General features: G+C 46.3%; 2 protein-coding genes across 2 annotated transcripts; both read right to left on the reverse strand.

Annotated features, from left to right (window-relative positions):
- Positions 1-2,585: 2,585 nt before the first annotated feature.
- Positions 2,586-4,339, reverse strand: LOC125740770 (fat storage-inducing transmembrane protein 1-like). The gene is made up of 2 exons (XM_049012420.1): positions 3,536-4,339; positions 2,586-3,444 (listed from the first exon to the last, which is right to left on the reverse strand). The coding sequence occupies exons 1-2, from the start codon at positions 3,712-3,714 to the stop codon at positions 2,739-2,741; spliced, it is 885 nt and encodes a 294-aa protein (XP_048868377.1). The 5' UTR covers positions 3,715-4,339; the 3' UTR covers positions 2,586-2,738.
- A 2,739-nt stretch (positions 4,340-7,078) lies between these two features.
- Positions 7,079-17,695, reverse strand: dcaf11 (ddb1 and cul4 associated factor 11). The gene is made up of 15 exons (XM_049011167.1): positions 17,463-17,695; positions 16,418-16,614; positions 15,946-16,073; positions 15,672-15,790; positions 15,487-15,551; positions 14,754-14,854; positions 14,467-14,613; positions 13,935-13,989; positions 13,437-13,505; positions 12,831-12,888; positions 12,007-12,192; positions 10,175-10,328; positions 8,841-8,993; positions 8,321-8,427; positions 7,079-7,726 (listed from the first exon to the last, which is right to left on the reverse strand). The coding sequence occupies exons 2-15, from the start codon at positions 16,603-16,605 to the stop codon at positions 7,631-7,633; spliced, it is 1,626 nt and encodes a 541-aa protein (XP_048867124.1). The 5' UTR covers positions 16,606-16,614; positions 17,463-17,695; the 3' UTR covers positions 7,079-7,630.
- Between the last annotated feature and the right edge of the window lie 1,974 nt (positions 17,696-19,669).

Consider the following 19,669-nt stretch of genomic DNA (forward strand, 5'->3'; position numbering starts at 1 on the left):
TGAAGTTGAGCAGGCTCTCATCAGCAGGATTACAGGGTCGTTCCTGTTCACAGATCTGCTAAACCAATACCCAAACAAAGCCATTAAAGCATGGAAATGCATATCTACAATAAATGATTAATAATTAAATAAATATAATCAACACCAGCCGAAAGCCTGATCAACATTCTTTATAAGTACGGCACCTATTTCTTCAGTGGACGGCAATGTCACTAACACATTTACTAAAAACATAAAGTTTAAATGTTTTTGTACTCAACATCCATTTAATTTTGAATGCCGATGAGTTAATATCTTACAGTGTGACAAGCAGACTTTTACTGGGGTATTTTTGGCTTGTAAATTAATTTATTCATTAGTGTAATAGCACTATTATCATCTTAATGATAATTCCATCTCCACAGATTTCTCCATTATGTCGTTATGCCACACTGAAGACGTGGCAGACATCTCCACAGGCTCCTTCAGTACCTGAGCCTGCACAAGGCGCCCCAGCTACGGAAGACGTCCTCTCTGGTCCCCGTTACAAAGAAATAGTGCTTCAGACCAGTTACTAACATGTTACGAAGATCTTTGAGAGGCCGGTGCTGAAACAGCTTCAACCCTTGTTAAAGGCTTCATCTTCTGGTGCCGGGAGGAAACCTGCAGCTCAACATCAGTAAGATAGAGGAGCCGGTGGTGCACTTTTGGAGTGACAGGGAGCCCCTGATACCAGTCACCATTTGGGGGGAGGAAGTGGACAAGTACCTGGAGGTCCACCTGAACAGCGGACTGGACTGGGTCGATAACACAGCAGCACTGCACATAAAAGGCCAGAGCAAACTCTACTTTCTGAAGAGGCTCCAGTTTTTTGATGTGTACAGTATGATAGTAGGCGCGCTTTACCATTCCAGAGTGCTCAGTGTGCTTTTCTACACTGCGGCCTGTCATCAGTTCAGGCAACACCAAACGCCTGACCGAAGTCATCAGGAAGGCCAGCTCCAGTGGTGGAGAAGAGTATGTTAGCAGAATTGGACAATATTATGAATGATTCTGCCCATTCTCTTCAGGGCACAGTATCCTGGAGCACATTTAGCCAGGGACACCATAAGGCGGGGGAAAGTTAGAATGATTTCAAGGGCCCCTGAGTGACAGGGGGCCTAGAAAATTTGAAAAATAACTGGATTGGTCTGCACTGGGGGGCCCAGCATGATGTCCCTTCATGGGGCCCAAAATCTCCAACAACGCCCCTGATTTAGCCCAAAGCTCACTCTACCACGGTGTACTGAAAATCTCTTCTGGGGATCATTCTGACCTCCTGTCATCAGGCACAAAGTGTCACTTAACAGCCCCCCAGTTTGTGAATTGTGGCCTTTTTACATTTGCCTCATGTGTCTTTGAAATATGTCTTTGTTTTGTGTTTGAATCTGGGCACTTTATGTATCTTGCTATATGCAAAGGAAATTTCCCTCCAGGATCAATAAAGTACCTTATCAGTTTGAAATGGGTTTTGTCCTTAATAATTTTCAGCTGTAATCATATTTTTTTACAAGCTAGTTAGACAGATAAATAGTCAATAGCTAACACAACAAATTCCAGGTACCTTTGAAAAGCAAGAGAACACTGACTTTGAATGTCATCACACACACACATCAGTCTTTAAATAATGATAACGTACAATGCAATACTTTCTGTCGACACCTCTTAGTTACTTCTAACTGTGAGAAAGACTTACCCTATTAGCTTAATGGTTCTGAAGAAAACTTCATCTATTTTAGTGACCAAAAAGTGGATTTTTCTGCGGATGTACGTTGCATTATTTTTCCCCCTTTCAAATCAAAAGTCAGATAAGCTAAATGTAGTAATTTACATGAATGCATGTCAAAAAAAATCCAACACAACTGATTGTTTGATTATATATTTCTTTAGTTCAATCTGTTTTTATTCCAAGCTTAACTCAAATAAATTTAAATTGTATTGGGTGTAGTGTTTGAGGTGGTGGAGCGAAGGAAGGTGGCTCTGCTCCAGGGCTGAGCACCGGCACAACTGAAGCGCTATCTGCGGCCAATAACTCAAAGGCCTGCTTTCTCTCGAGACTGGGGAAGCTGGACTTCCCCGCCCCTCAGCCAGCAACAAAGTCAGACCACAGCACCATGCGCCGTGTCCTTCAGACATCTCTCTCATTCCACTACAAACAAAGGCACTAATAATAGCAGGCTAGCAGTGGCTAACCTGACTGCTAATGTCGGTAAATGGAGGGGGGTGCAGTACAGATTCCATTAACGGTGATCAGTTCTCTGTCTGAGGGAGCTGTCTGTAATGTTTCACACGGGGCTGCCTACTCTTCATTCCCAATCGCTCCCATTTACTTTATATGGTCAGTACCTGCCTCCTCGGCATTCTTACACGACGGTGTGAATTTCGGCCTGTATGTTCAGCACTGGTAATGCAGGAATGCGTGTCTCATCCCCTCAGTCTGCATCTGGTTTCTCAGCCGCAGCAGGGAACATATGCTTTCTGCTAAAGGCCAGACTACTTTAAAATCCTTATTTGTTTGCTATATGGTGCAGTGGATCGTATTACAATAAATATACAAAAACCGTGGATTGAAGATTAGGAATGTCCAAGATATTCCTTTTAAATTATACTTTCAAGCATGTCATTCCTGTTTTGGTAATCACACTTTGCAGCACACATGCACTATGCGAACAGCATTTAGTCCAGACTATTCCTTGCTTCCCTTTCTTTCATTTCCTGCATTAATTCCACTCCGCCTTGTTTGCTCCGTATGGATCTGACTGCTGTCCATGTTTCCGACCCTGGCTGGTCAGTAGGCCCACTCCAGGGCGTCCAGGACAGTACCAGCTGGGTCCCATGCGGTACCAGCCCTGGTACAGCCCCCTCCAGCTCAAACAGCCCAAGGCGCCCCCTACCAGCTGAGTGGGGAATTGTGGAAAGTATGCCAGCAGGCAGAGAAGCAAGAAGATCCAAAGACTTAGCAGGAGGACACAGAAGAGGAAAAGGAGGCGCAGAGGGGCTCCTGAGGGCCCACCCAGGGTCAGGTAGGGCCCAAAGACTGCGGTCTCCTCTGCCAGGAGCAGGCAGCACATGCAGAGCAAGAAGGCATCCTCTGAGACCTCGTACCCGCGCCACAGCATGCCGCCCCCGAGGCAGGTGACCTTGGTCTCCCCCTGGCGCAGCAGCAGGAGCGGCTGCCCTGCCTCCACCACCCCCTGCGTCAGGTGCCCATCCGGAGGGGTGCTGAGGGGCTCGTAACAGCTCCCTGTGGCATTCTCCAGCACGGACATGACGCGGCGGAAGCCGACCCACAGCACGCCCGCCACCAGCAGCCGGGAGAGGTGGCGCAGGGAGATGACAAGGGAGCGGCGCACAGAGAAGGAGAGCAGGAAGACGAAGGAGCCGGTGAAGACGCAGGTCCAGCCCCAGCCGGAGCGCAGGAACATCCTGACGGGAGAGAAGGACAGGGCAGGCTGAATACTCAACATCAGCGTGAAGAGAGAGGGAGCATGGCAGCATGCGAGCGGTCGGGTCTCACCTGTACAGGAAGTGACTCTTCTTGGCAAATACGCTGTACTGTGAGACCCACAAGCTCAGGGCTGGTCCAAATACAACCAGGCCCGACAGCAGCAAGTGGAAATGCCGCCTGAAGGTGGCATTACCCAGCAGTCTGGCGGCGAGGTCAGTCACCGCCACTAACACCGAGTTCAGCAACATCTGAAGACAGATCCTGCCTTTCAAAGGCACGGATTCAGGGGGGGGTGTGTGTCTCTGAACAACTCAGACGTCTCAGAAGTCCAAAGTTTTTTTCTCTTGTTGTCTTGTAACCCACTGGTGATAATCCAACAAAAAGGTATTTGAGTAATGCAACAATCTGTATCATATAAAACAATGCCTTTGTTGTAATATTAAGTCTTCCACTTTGGAAGGAATGGAAAGGGTGCTTGAACGTTGCTCAGAAGATTGATCGCCTTACTGATTCAAAGCTCAATGACCTTGCAGACTGGTGATGCACAGGTCAGTGAGCCCAGAAGCCAGTCGTCGCTCGCAGAACAAGGGTCCGGTGCCGAGCCTCTTTTATCCCAGATGCATGTCGCGTCTGGTCACATGGTATTCCTACAAGGTGCAGCCTCTGCTCTCTCCTCCAGGTTGCCCCTCTCCTTTTCCAGTCTCTCAGCAAACTCCCTGCACTTCTATCCACGTCAGTTCCTTTTTGGCACTTTGCAACCCTCTCACCAGCACTCCACGTACCCAACCAAATGACAACGGCGTTGCCCGGCGCACTGCTGGGCTTCCTTGATCCCCCTCACCCCTCTCTCTTTTACTCTTGCAGCAATTCGGAGGTTATAAAAAAAAAGGACCCTCTGCCCCTCCCACAGTCTCAGCTCCACCCATTCCCCTGACAGGGAGTTACAGAAAAAGACATGTTCCCAGAGCGAGTGTCACATTGCCCCTTTAAAAAGCTGAAAGGTGATGGGGTGTACGTGTGCCCGTACACAATCCTCAGTGCCTTTTCACAAGGTATCATTTCCTCCTTACATGACTGCATGTGTGATACATACACCCATACACACACACACACACACACACACACACACACACACACACACAATACACATACAAATATATATGCCACATGGTCTAGGCCAGCAAAGGAAGGCATAGAACGGATGCAGCAAGCCAATCAAACAAATCTTCAACGTGCAGCGATGTCCGTTTGAATAAAGACTGCAGTAGAGCTGCCAACGTTAAATAAAGTTCTGGCGACGTTCTAATGTTCTATGGTGTTACACACTTAACAGAAATCCTGCGCCCACACCAACCTGTGCGAGATCGACTGACTCACATGCTGCATAATAAACGGTCGCTTCCTGTCCTCCGCCGCAATGCGCCACACTTTGTGTACTGAACTTCCATTGTGCGAACGCTCTTACAGTACTTTTTTTTTTTCTGTTGCGTTGAAGGGCGATTAGTTTCAGATGAGCTATAATTCATTCCAAAAAAACAATGGCTAATTGATTCTGGGGAAGAATGCAAAAAGATATTTAAATAGGGCACCAGTGACTGGTTTCAGTTACTGGGGGAGGGTGGATATCAAGGCTAGCTGAACGGCTGGCAAATTAAAATCAGTTGTAGGGTACAGCTCCATCCAATTGGCCATGCAAGACCAATGTTCATTTTTATTAAGCGACTCGTGTCATTTCGCATTTCGTTCCCGAATGCTTTTAAGTGCGAAATCACAAAGCATTCCTGAATGGATATAGGAGCACTTAGAGTCAGACAGAAACCGAGCTGATCAGCTGTATTCTGTTGCCGTGCTGTAATGTCGACGGGATTCTAAATAAGCCCCCCTCCGTATATTTTTAGCTGTACCCGCTCCAATTTTAGCCTCAGCTGTTGGTGTCGAAGCCTGTTTCTGTCAATCTCGGGGGGGGGGGGGGGTGCACGGCCTTCCCCTCACATGTCAGCTTCATCACGCTCCTGCCATCTGTGCCTTTGTCCTCCGCCATTACAGTGGAACCTCGTGGCTGGTTTCTAAGGGGATCGGGGGCCTATCTCAACCACTCTATATCCACCCCCTCCCCATCCAGCAGCTGCCTCCCCCCCCCCCCCATCGCCCTCCCATCCTGATGGTGGCGCTCTCCATGTTTCCAGTCAGTATCTCGGGTGTGGAGACAGAGGCTCCAGCTAGGCATACAGGAAGCATAATCAGGGAGAAAGCCTGGAAAGCCCCCCCCAATATCTTGGGTGCTTTACAGTACCAAATACGCAAAGATTATACTTACGGGTTTGACAAGAACGATCTTGCCAACTTGTCTCCCAAAAACAAACTGGAGACGTAATGAACGATGGGATTGTTCTCATTTAGCAGGGGTGCAACTGGTACATCCTTGATATTTGGAAGGGACACCCCTCACAAGAACAACATTCAGGGATTTTTACCGTCCTCTGTACTACTGTTCTTTGTATCGGAACTGGTCCTTGGCAGTGGAAGATCATGTAACATGGGTGTGTGAGAACACAAGTATGGTCAAGTATATACACTGTATGGACAACAAATTTTACCCCATTCTAAATCCATACCCATCAATATGGAGTTATTCCCACCCTTTGCAGCTGCCACTCTTCTGGGAAGGCTTTCCACAAGATTTTAGAATGCGTCTTCGGAATTTTAGCCCATTCATCCTGAAGAACATTTGTGAGGTTAGACACTGATGTTTGAGGTGAAGGCCTGGTTTGCAAACTCTGTTCTAGTTCATACCAAAGGTGTTTGATGGGGTTGTGGTCAGGGCTCTGCGAGTCAGTCATGTTATGAACCTTGCTTTGTGCACTGGCGCACAGTCATGCTGGAACAGAAAAGGGCCTTCCCCAAACTGTTGGAAGTTGGAAGCATAGAATTGTCCAAAATGTCTTGGCCAGGCAGTCAGTCAAATCCAACATCAGTACCCGACCTCACCAATGTTTTTCTAGATGAATGGGCAAAAAAACCCACAGACACGCCTAACTCTTGTGGAAAACTTTCCCAGAAGAGTGGCAGCTGTTATAGCTGCAAAGGGGAGACCAACTCAACATTAATGCCTGTTGATTTAGAATGTAATGTTATAAAAGTTCCTGTGGGTGTAATAGCCTGATGTCCCAATACTTTTGTCCATGTAGTGTATACTGGAAAAACACCCCTCATCCTCAAAAAGGATGCCATTTTCTGAAACGTTCAAGTTGAGGTATCTGCACAATCACCTATTAATTCTTCAGCATAAGCACCAATCCCATCATGCAGTTTTTGCACTAAACACACCCCAAACCTTAATTAAATGGAAAGGAAAATATTATGTGGCAGACATCCCATTTTGAACTTCTTTTCCTTTGATCCGAAACATTAAAGAAACTGTTTCCTTAACTAACTCTAGAGGGAAATGTCTTTCTCCAAATCAATTCACAAGTAGGTCTATTCAAATAATTATTTTGGATGCTGTACAAAAGTAACATGGTTACAGTTCATTAAAGACTGTGAAATTTTAACTAATTTAAAAAAACACACACACACAAAAGCAGTCAAACACAAAATTCTCATACCAAAGTGTAAATTAAAGTGATTTTATTAGTGGAAATTTTGTTTCAAGGGAAAGACAATGATGAACACGCCCACACACATTTTTCCCCCATCCCCCACGCTCAATCTTAACCTGCAGAGAGACATTTGTTCTTATAGATGGAATTTATTTTCACATTTGTTTACAAAATATTTTATTTAAAAGATCAGATTAATTGAAATAATACCTTTCTTGATCCTGTGCACATTGCTCAAATCTTCTCGGTAGCTGTAATATTCTGCATTTGGCTGCTGCTTTCACACAAAGCAACAAAAGTGATCACAGACTAAAATGAATATGCTAAGTCTGGAACATATATACACGCCTGGCTTTGCTGAAGTGCTGCATAGTTATGTGCTCCTGTTCACAGCTGGCGAATCAGGAAGCCACAGCTGTGGCCAGCAATCCGCTATTTTATCTTACAAAAGGAGAGAATACCTATAGACTGCCACCGCTGCAGAGCCTGAAACCATGTGCCGCCTGCTAATTAGCAATTACAGATGTGATCATGGCTGTCACAGGATAGACAGTCACTAGGGGGACTAATTCCTTTTCCTGTCAATCACTCGATCCCGGAGCCTCTCCTCATCTAGTGGGTGAGTCTGCCTGTGTTCCCACAGCCGCACCCCTCCGTCCCACTGCGAGAAAGGAGGAGACACCACAGGAACATGTCACTTCACCAGGAGAATAAGATGCACACACAGACTGATCCAGGTACAGCCTAGGGGTCCCACATACATAGACAGACCCTGGCGCAGGCTGTGGGGGTCCCGTACACACACATAGACCCTGGCACAAGCTGGGGGGGTCCCATACACATAGGCAGTCTCTGGCACAGGCTGGGGGGGGGTCCCCACAGACACACACACACACACAGATGCTGGATCAGGTTAGGGGGTCCCGCACACACAGACAGACCCTGGTACAGTCTGGGGGTCCCACACACACAGACAGACCCTGGCACAGGCTGGGGGGGGGTCACACACACACACACACACACACACACACACACACACACACACACAGATCCTGGATCAGGCTGGGGGGTCCCACACACACAGGCAGTCTCTGGCACAGCCTAGGGGGTCCCGCACAGACAGACAGATCCTGGCTTCGCCTGGGGGGTCCTGCACACGCAGACAGACTCTGGCACAGCCTCGGGTCCCGCTCAGCACTGACAGGTGCAGAGACGGAAGCTGCAGGGAAAACGGCAGTGGCGCCAGGGCACTCACAGAGCTGCTGACGATATTGTCCTGGTACGGGTGCCAGCTGACGTCTCTCACGCAGGCGCCATGATCAGACAGCCTGGACACCACGCTGCCCGTCAGCACGTCATAAACTGCGCGAGAAGGGAGAGGGGATATAGTGATACAGGCAAAGACTAACAGATAGCACCGTGCAGGACAGCAGGGAAATATTAATCTTTCCTATAAACCTCTTTCAATAGAGGGTCGCAAGCTTGGAGCTTATCCCAGAAGCACAGGATATGGAAATAGAATTGATGAACTAAAGGTGATTTAGAAACACCTGTGCATTTTGGAATGTAGGAGGAAACACACTGATCAGACCCAACGATGAAGGTGTGAGCCAATACACCAATACAGGAATATGCAAAGGTTCTCTATGTGACATTAAAAGAGAAAATCCATAATAAAAGCAGTCAAAGTGTAGAACCTCATGTAAGGGTGAAAGAGCATGGGGGGCGGTAACCCCCCACTGCTGCCTGACACGCAGACATGCATGAAGACTTACTGACGATTCTCCCCGTGGAGCAGCCACTGTAGATGAACTTCTGGCCCGTGCTGAACTCAGGGGAGAAGCGGCAGCGGATGAGGGTGTGCAGGACGCCGTGGCCCCGGTACGTCATCACTGAGGTGTCCCCCGTCAGCTTGTGCCTCTTCAAGGCTGAGGGGGAAAGATGTCGTCAAGGTGAGGAGCCGAAGACAATGCTCACAAACCTGAGCAGCCCGCCTGCAGCTTTAGGATGACACCTGATCAGCTTCCCTTCACTCTCTACCTTGTTTCCACCAACACAGTGCTGGTGCCGGTGCTGAGCTGGTTCTTGCTTGCCGCCTTTTGAGAACCTGCCTGCGTTTCCACCGGTTTCAAAAAAGAACAGCACGGAAACATTACGTAGGCGGAAGTGAGAGTAAAGCAAAGGTCCAAATCTGTTCCATTATTTGGATTTATTTTGACCGGTTTTGGATTTTAAGTTTTCATAAGCTGCCGAACTGAAAAAAGACGAATCTTTAAAGTCTCGATTTTCAGAGTATGACTCACTGCGCTCTGTCTCTATCGCCTGTATCCACTTGTGTCTCCTTAAAGGCTGTATTTCTCCTGGGTCTGTGACTGAGCTTTTACCGCTGTCCTTTTATGGATCACGCAATAACAGAGTCTGCTACAAACTTAACTTCGCTGTCTGCCTCATGATTTCCTCCCCACTCAAGCACCAGAATACTTTACTTATTCAACCTGTAACATGTTTATAATTTATTACTAAATTTGGCCACAGAATTAAAAAAAAACAAAAAAACGTTATCCCGCTAATAAGCTGGCAAGTTGTTTTACTGCTTTACAGCTGGCACCAGCGATATTTGACAAAACTGTATCGGTTATTGGTTGAATTTTCTGGCTGTAGATTTGGACGCGATAGCCCATTCCACTTTCGCTGACGTTACAGTTCCAAATTCTGAGACCAGCTTTTCTGCGGTGCCGTGCTGGACCTGCTTTTCTGGCCCTGAGCCAGACTTTTGTTGTGGAAACGTACGGAACCAGTTCCCAGAACCAGAAACCCGGCACAGAGTTGGTGGAAACGGGGTATAAGAGTGGCCTGTATGACTGATATGCGGGCAGGGCAAATGACAGTAAGCACAAGGAGCAGGGCAATTCAGAAGGCATAGCCACTAAGGTCTGAGTCCCACTTGTACAAGTATTAGTAGATAGAAAATGATAAAAAGGCAAAAAGAGTAAACCACATGGAAGTGAGGCAGGTGAAAACTGTGTGAGAGTGCTTTTGAACTGTGATGTCACACCGTCTTGCACACACCTCTGCCTGCCCCCCCCCCCCCAACCATCACTGTTCACACCTCTCTGAGGGACCTGCTGCCAACGGTAGTCCCAGTTCTGCTGGGTGACAGCCAGCCTGGAGGCAGCCAGCCCTTCCTTGGGGGAGAATTTCCTCACGTCCCACAGCTTGATGGACTGATCTTTAGAGTTGCTGATGAGGTATCGGGCATCTCCCTGGTAGGGATAAGGGGCGTGTTCAGTTTGTTTCCAAAGTACCCATGTACTGTGTATCCTGCTGTTCCACATATGACTGAATAAGTAAAGTCACAAAAACTTATTAGCAGTTTCAAACTGCCACCGTAACGACACGGGTATGTAGGATTAAGGTTACCCCAGAGGCAGGCTGCTAGTGGTCAAAGGATGGTGCCTGTCCTAATGTGCATCCAAGCACAGTGCCTATCCAAAGCGCGGTGCCTATCCGAAGTGCGGTGCCTATCCAAAGCGCGGTGCCTATCCAAAGCGCGGTGCCTATCCAAAGCGCGGTGCCTATACAAAGCGCGGTGCCTATTTTAAAGTGCATCAAAGTGCAGTGCCTATCTAAAGCGCGGTGCCTATCCAAAGCGCGGTGCCTATCCAAAGCGCGGTGCCTATCCAAAGCGCGGTGCCCATCCAAAGCGCGGTGCCCATCCAAAGCGCGGTGCCCATCCAAAGCGCGGTGCCCATCCAAAGCGCGGTGCCCATCCAAAGCGCGGTGCCTATCCAAAGCATGGTGCCTATCCAAAGAGCGGTGCCTATACAAAGCGCGGTGCCTATCCAAAGCGGGGTGCCTATCCAAAGCAGGGTGCCTATACAAAGCGCGGTGCCTATCTAAGGCACAGTGCTTGTCCTAAAGTGTATCACAGCGCAGTGCCTATCCAAAGCGCGGTGCCTATCCAAAGCGCGGTGCCTATCCAAAGCGCGGTGCCTATCCAAAGCGCGGTGCCTATCCAAAGCGCAGTGCTTGTGCTAAAGTGTATCAAAGCGCGGTGCCTATACAAAGCGCGGTGCCTATCCAAAGCGCGGTGCCTATCTAAGGCACAGTGCTTGTCCTAAAGTGTATCAAAGCGCGGTGCCTATCCAAAGCGCGGTGCCTATCTAAGGCACAGTGCTTGTCCTAAAGTGTATCAAAGCGCGGTGCCTATCCAAAGCGCGGTGCCTATCCAAAGCACAGTGCTTGTGCTAAAGTGTATCAAAGCGCGATGCCTATCCAAAGCGCGGTGCCTATCCAAAGCGCGGTGCCTATCCAAAGCACAGTGCTTGTGCTAAAGTGTATCAAAGCGCGATGCCTATCCAAAGCGCGGTGCCTATCCAAAGCGCGGTGCCTATCCAAAGCGCGGTGCCTATCTAAGGCACAGTGCTTCTCCTAAAGTGTATCAAAGCGCGGTGCCTATCCAAAGCGCGGTGCCTATCCAAAGCGCGGTGCCTATCCAAAGCGCGGTGCCTATTTTAAAGTGCATCAAAGTGCAGTGCCTATCTAAAGCAAAGTGTCTATTCTCAAGTATGTCAAAGTCCAGTGCCTATCCTGAAGTGCATCAAAGACCGGTACCTATCCTTAAATGCATAAAAGTATGGTGTCTACCCAGAGCACAGTGGCTACCCTAAAATGTGCCAAAGCACAGTGCCTATCCTAAGGTGCATCAAAGCGCGGTGTCTATCCTAAAGTGTGTCAAAGCATGGTGCTTAACGCTAAATGTGTTAAAGAATGGTGCCTATCCTTAACTGCATTAAAGCGCAGTATCTATCCTTAAGTTACCCTGCTCCATTGAAGTATTAAGTGCATAAATAGGCAAACATTTATCAGTGTCTCCATATAAGGGTGAATGAGGTAGTGAAGAGGCGCATGTGACAGAGCACTGCAGGGGTGCAGGCTCACCTTGCTGTGAATGAACGTGATGCCGTCCCTGTGCCCGGCCAGGTGCCCCACCGGCTGTGGCCGGTCCTCCCGGAGCATGCGCCGATCCCACGCCTTGCACAGGGCGTCGTCGCTGCCCGAGAACAGCAGCTGAGACGAGGTGTCAGCGAACGCCACGGCGTTTACGTCGTCCTCGTGGGCGTCAATCTGAGAGGGGCGTACAGGTGGACGGTGAGCTTGCAGCACGCCGACTCAAAGCCCAGGGGGCGCCGTCACAGATATGGTCTACATGCTGTTACACTCACAGTGCTGCTACTATAATTGGACCCGGTAGCTTAATATTAATGATAAGTCTAGATATAAAATCAGCAAGCTTTTATTTTCCCTGATTCTGTGGAGAACATGATGACTAAGAAAAACTCGCGTTGTCTTTTTTCAGAATACAAAATTTAATTTTAAACCATATAGGGTCATGCATTTTCCTGATTTATTTTTAACATTGGAATGCCATATATTGAACACAAAAGCTAAAATTTATATGCGAGCAGTAAATAATAAATATATTTTGCATTGGTTGATTTGGTCCAAAATAAGATGTGCAACCACCTGGCACTAGATAACAGACTACGGCAGAATATATGTTAACACACTTTTAGCAAATGCATGCCTAAATGTTTTGTTACAGAAAATAAAGTTCACTTGGTTAAAATATTCCACACTGTCTAACTGTCAGTGGAAGATGACATGCGTGTCAGGTGCAGACGCTGAGGGAATTAAGGGTCTGATGGCAAGAAGACACCCTAGTGGGCGGGGTGAGGGGATGGGGGAATCCCCCAGCAACCAACCTTGAGTGTCCTCCTGTTTAGCTCACGGTCAAACACGTAAAGGCAGCCATCATTCGCTCTGAGGAACAATGAGAGACAGGTGCTGAAGGTGCCCACAAGAAAGAGTGCAACAGCTGGCAGATGCCTTCCGCAGCTCCACATGACCAGCCGTGGGCAGCACCAAAGCGTTGACAATACATTTTGAAAAGAGAGGCGCTGCAGCTCAGGGGTTAAGGCTGCAGCTCGAGGGCTAAGGCTTCATACCCCCAGAGCTGGGAATTCAGACCCCTGCTCTGTTACTGTGTATGCTTGCCATGTGTTGTGCACATTACGTCTGGGCACGTTTCCTCTCACAGTGCAAAGTCATGCAGTTAGGTTTATCAGAGCCCGTAGTGTGTGCGTGTGTCTGTGTGTGTGTATGGGCCCTGTGATGGACTGGCATCCCATCCAGGGTGTACTCCATGCCTTGTGAGACAGGCTACAGGCTACCCTGACAGGACAAATGGTTAGAGGATGGATATATGCAAAGGATGAATTCCTGTGGACCCTCCTCATCTTCATGAGTTAAGGGAAAAGCGATTATTCCTCATGTATAGAGCCCTGAACTTTTATAAGAAGAGCACTCACCCGCCCAAGACCTCCTTTCCATCTGAGGATGCTGCCAAGGAGAACACGCAGAATCTCCTCCCCTCTGGGCTGAGGGAGCGACAGAAAGCTGGAGTGACAAGGCGTTCCTCGAATGGGAGCCAGCTTCTGCTGGCATGCGGACGTGGAACTTCTTTCATGGAATGCAAGCATGACCGTGAAGCAAACTGCCCCCAGCCAGTGTCACGTGTGGGCAGCACGCGCTGCAGGGGGTTTACACCCCCCACTTCCTAAAGGACATTGTCTCAGCTCCACATATAACCGTACGTGTGCTGGTTCAAATCCCAGCGGATCTGCTTTGTGCCCTTGAGCAAGGAACTTAACCTGAAGGTCTCCCAGTGAAATATCATGTGCTATACATGTTAAATGCATAAACTGCTTTTGGACCTCGGCTAAACTATGAAATGAGTGGGAAGCAAAAAGCTGCATGTGACTAGCTGCAGAGTTCGAAGGTGTAACAGCTCACGAAGAGGCACTAACTTGAGATCCAGAGCGGTGTGTGTCTCATTGTCTCCACCTATACTGCAAACATGAACTACAAGGGGAGAGGGGGGAGAGAGACTCAACACAGCTGTTGTTCGAAGAGCACCGCCCCACCCAAAAGTATCTGCCTTACACACACACTTTAATGTAAACGAAGGACTGGATTACAATTCTGGTCACTGAAGACACTTAATCTAACTAAACATTTCCCCTACATTTCTACAGATACTTGTATAAACAAATAGCATAATGAGCTAAAGTCATTAGCTTCCAAATACATCGTAGCCAGACTGAGTGGGGGTCTTTCCAGAGTAAACAACCTCGGTCAAATAAGAAGTGCTATAGCGTCACATATTAAATCCAGTTTTGACTCAATATTATTGACAGACCTGAATATCCAAATAAATGACAGGTATAGCTTTCATTTAAATACAGACCATGATATTGTTCTTAATTTTTAATATGTGGCCATCATGTCATTGGGTAACTGCGACCATGTGACTTGGGCGACTGAGGTCCCCTTGCTTACTGTAATCAGACCAGCTGGAATAGAGCACACAGTTCGCGTCAGGGGTAAAACAGACATCCAGCACACTCCAGCCCACATCCCGTGCCCTCACTGTGCGCTTCAGGTCAAAGCGCCCCCTGCTGGTGTCGTACAGGCGGATGTTCTGGTCTGAGAAAGGAGAGCAAAGAGGTACCAGGTCAGGTTCTTCCAAACATGGGCAGTAAATTAGAAACCTATATGAAATAAAAATCCTGTGTATCATGGTAACATGAAAAATTCACCAGACTACAAATGGCATGTCTAATTACCCTGGCAAGCTGAGAGGAACATGTTGCCATCCTCACTGTACACTCCACAGAAGGCCTTCTGATGATAGGTCTCCTTCAGGACCACGTGGTTGGGCAGGAAACTTGTGTGGTGATAATGGCATACAAAACACATCAAGGCCTACACCTTGTACCACTGCAGCTCCATTCAAAATGGCAAATGGCGATGTCAACAACAGCAGAATCAAACATAATTATAAAAATGCATTCCATTAATCTGCAATGTGTTGCAGGGATAAATAATTTCAGAGATGCATGTGCAGAATAGAATAGAATAATCTGTTCTTACTACTCTGACACTCACAAATTGGACTGGATTGATCATCTTAGACACAAGATGGTGTAAACTAAATACCGACACCTAATTGCTTTACCTCAGACAGGAAATGCCCCATGGGTAATTATGAAATGTTTATCATTCCCAGACAAAAAATTTCTTGCTTACTTTAATGTGTGGTTTGCCAAAGGTATTTCAGCTGAACGTGATTTTTTTTAAAAAAAGTTCACCAGCTAACGTAATCCTGGAATTACACACAGCTGGCCTTCCACATGAACAAATATAAAAGACGAGAAGGAGGATTTAAAACTTTAGAAACAAATTACACACATGGCCTAGCTGTGTGCACTTTGTGACTCAAAGTTACCCCACCCACAGGCATGGAGCAGCGGATGGTGGGATTGTAGAGTGTGCTAACGTGCCATGACATGTACTCACTGCGAGCGGATGCGGCTGCACTCCCCATGAGAAAAACTGGAGCCCAGACATCGGCCCTGTTCCCTCTGAAATTAAATAACTGGACTCAACCTGGAGGAGCTTCTACAACCAGCCAAGATTAATCGGTTAAAAAAAAAAAAAAAAAAGGCTGCCGGTGGATATGTAGCAGACCCCTGTCTTCTCACCTCTCTCAACATATGGGTGAAGCTCTTGGCACCCTTATGACCTGAGGAGGCAGTGGCCAGGAGGATCTGAGTTCGGATCTCGCTCCGATCAACATCCTGGGTGTCAGGCTGGGAGTCCACTGGCAAGGCAAGGAAGGCCCACAGGTGCATAAAAATCCATAAAAATGCTCAAAGAAGTTTAAGGGTATAATCACCTTCTCTTTTTTGGTGCATAAGGACAAAACTGTCACAATGTATGTACAAACTGACTTATCGTCTTATCAGTTATGGTTACCAGGGGGGTTGTAGCGGTCTCCTAGGCGCCCTTCCCAGGCACCATCGCTATCTTCATCAGAGTCAGAATACGATTGGACCAGCTGCAGTCCTGTTGCTCCACCCCCATGGACCAGACGCACCTGGCCCCTCCAATTAAATGACAACAAACATACATTTAATGACAAAATTAAAGTCTTGCAAATCCAATGCACTTTTAAAGACACTCTTATGGAGGTGTATAAGAGATATGAATTGAACAACTGATGCATGCACGCCCAATGGCAGTCAGCTACAATAGGTAAGCAGTCTGTATTCAGCCATAAAGCATGAACACTCATGATCTATTACCAGAGTATTAGCTAAGTATCTCAGAGGATGCACAGAATATGTTACCAACATGAAACGAAGACTGTGGAGTTTGTCAGCAATAGATTGGCAGACATTACAACATGTCAACACAGAGCGGTAGTGAGTCACGATCTGCCATTTACCTCCTCAGTAAGTACGCCAGCACTTGAGCTAAATCGACGTCCTCTTCGTCTGCTGACTGTCTGTCTGTCTGCCTCTCGTCCTGTCCGCGGCCCTGCTGGTTGTTGGTCTGGTTGGGTCCTGTTTCTGACTGGTCTGGGTTGCCGCTGGACCCACGACTGGACATCCCAGAACTGGACCGAGAGCCCATAGACAGAGGCTATAGGAGTGGGATAGTATAGGAGTGAATAAAGTCATTGGACAGTTTTCAACTTAGCAAAAACCTTTCAGGAATCAAATATAGTTCAAGCGGCTTTCACAAAACGCACTTAAATATTCTTTTAGGTTGGAAAATGCATGACATGTCTTTTAGGTTGGGAATGGTTGCATGCAGCATAGACATGTGGGAGACAGATGCCAGCCTCGGGGCACTCAGCTAATGAAACACATACAAATACACTGCACACCCAGTACAATGATGAGTTCTTTTTGTCATTTTCTTTTTATTTAATGCTTCACTGAAATAATAATAATTATTATTGTTATAATTATTATGAATAAATGATGCATAATATAACGAGGGCTCCATATTTGAAGTGTAAACTCTGGACGTTGTCTTATTATTAGTATTATTTTATTGTCTTATCCAAGACAAAATAGGTCACACACGTAGAAGCCAGTATCAAATTCTATTAACGACTGACTTGAATTTAGTTCGTTTTCTATGTGGAAATACATTTTACTTAAAAGACTGATTCTAATACGGCACTGATGGTCATGCATAATGCAGATCGTGTGTAAAAAATATTAAACTGAGTCAAAGGAGCTCTGACATATTAGATAATGGGGTCATCAACCTTTGCTGCTTTTATTTTTACTGTCAAACGTTACCCGTCTAATAAAACTAGGCAGATTCGTATTATACAGCGAGCTATTTTCTTAACCTAAAACTGGAAAAGCAGCGCACTGTACGAATATATAGAGATAGTGACAATTGCGAATAACAAACGTCGTCACGTAAGATATATCGCTATGAAAAAGCAAACAACCCGTTAAAACCGAAATTACCGTGTTTATTTGGCGTAAACAGTCGTGTCAGCTCTTTTCGGTAGCGTTTTCTCCCGAAGTCTCAATTTATTAAATTATGAGCTGGCAGGTTAGAATCAACGATTGCTATTCCTCAGCATTAGAACGCTGTTAGTGTTTACTGCTCCGTAAAACAGCTCTTCTTATCAAGATACTCCAGCGAAGGCCGCACTGCCTACCCGCGACGCCATGTTGTTTACATTGTCCGTGATGCCCTTTCGCCGTCACATGATCGCTACATTCGCGAGTTGTTTTAGTCTACGATTAATGAATGCGTCTCACTCGGATTGGACGAGATGGCATCGGTAAATGAAGTGAACCAATGATGCTCGAATGCATTAAAAAATAACCTGAAAAGGTTAGTTTTCTCTCTATCCCAGTATAGACATTTTTGAGTCTCTATTACATTATTTCGGTTTCCAGTATTTGTGTATTCTTATTATTGTAATCTATATTTAATAGTTGTATTTTATCAATATTGTTGCTCAACATCTACTGTAAAACATGTATTATTGTTGCAAAAACATTCTAAAGGCTCTGAAAGCGTGTATTAATACGAAACGAAACACGGCGAGATTTAAAAAGAATATTTTACTACTGACCGATAACAATATAGAAGATAATTAAATATATAACCTGACAGTTAAGTACACAAAGCCATAATAATATGTACAAAAACACATCTAAAATACTCTTTGCTTTAACAGTCCATGTAATATTTAAGATAATCTCAATATATTTTAGAGCGAAATTTTTGCTGTTAATCCCAATCAATTAATGTATAAATTAATTAGCTAAAAAGCATTCTAGTTTTCAGTGTTATGAATATTGCAACAATATTTGTGGAACTGAATATCCATCCATCTTCCAAACCACTTATCCTACTGGGTCGTGGGGGGTCCGAAGCCTATCCCAGAAGCAATGGGCACGAGGCAGGGAACAACCCAGGATGGGGGGCCAGTCCATCGCAGGGCACACTCACACAACATTCACTCACACATGCACACCTACGGGCAATTTAGTAACTCCAATTAGCCTCAGCATGTTTTTGGACTGTGGGACGAAACCAGAGTACCCAGAAGAAACCCCACGACGACATGGGGAGAACATGCAAACTCCACGCACGTGTGACCAAGGTGGAGACTCGAACCCGGGTCCCAGAGGTATGAGGCAACAGTGCTAACCACTGCACCACCATGCCGGGAACTGAATATATTACTTGGATACATTTAAAGGATGGAATTACATGAGAAATAAAGTCTGTACAATTTCCTGCAGGGTTGCCAACTTTGGCCAGCTGGCTAGCTTGAGATTTGTAGTTTGAGACAAGTCTGCACACACATGCACATGCATATACATGCATGTAACAGTTCTATTACCTTGTAAATAGTCTGTAGGGTTTGCTAACTACCACAATGCTTTTCATCTAGCTAATTTTAGGTCATATTTGCTGTAAGATTTCTTGCGTGAGCATATGAGTCACTCCAGATCCATGAGTTGGGAACCCTGTTCCTAATATAACATTCCTTAATGCATGACCTTTAATGCATCTGAATCAGAATGTTACTAGGAATTTGTTTTCTTAGTATTGGTGCATATTTTCTAACATCTAATAGAACACCAAGTTCACCTTTTGTAACAAAAACACAATATAGCCACAAAATTGATAGCAAGAGTTTTTGTAGTTCATCCCTAAAACATACTAATGATAAAGGACACCAATACAGACTAACAGAGGTTCACACAGAGGGTGGTGGGTTTGAACCCAGTTTTTGGGCCTTTGACCTCCAGCTCCAGGGGCACTGCCTGCTGGCTGACTATCACTGTGACCCCCCGACCCCTGAGCTTGCGCTCATCTGTCCGTGTGTCTCATGGAGAACCTTTGTTGAAGGTTAAACTGGTGTGGCTGGTCCTCTCCTATTTTAAAAGATGCCACAAAAATGTATGAAGCGTTTAAGGCCACGTTATACCATGTATTTACAAACTTAATGATTTACTGTAGCACCTACTATAGAGTGTCATTACTATGATAAAACAAATAGTAAATGGAACCAGATAAAACTTCTTTAATCTCTTAGAGACATGGCATCAACACATCGATACCAATATCCTTGGATCTTCATGTTCAACATTTAAACCAGGTGGCCTAATTTTCCAAGTCAGGTTGGGGAGCATGCACTGGTACAGCT

Source organism: Brienomyrus brachyistius, chromosome 4 (genome assembly GCF_023856365.1).
Source record: "Brienomyrus brachyistius isolate T26 chromosome 4, BBRACH_0.4, whole genome shotgun sequence".
Classification (NCBI taxonomy): Eukaryota; Metazoa; Chordata; class Actinopteri; order Osteoglossiformes; family Mormyridae; genus Brienomyrus; species Brienomyrus brachyistius.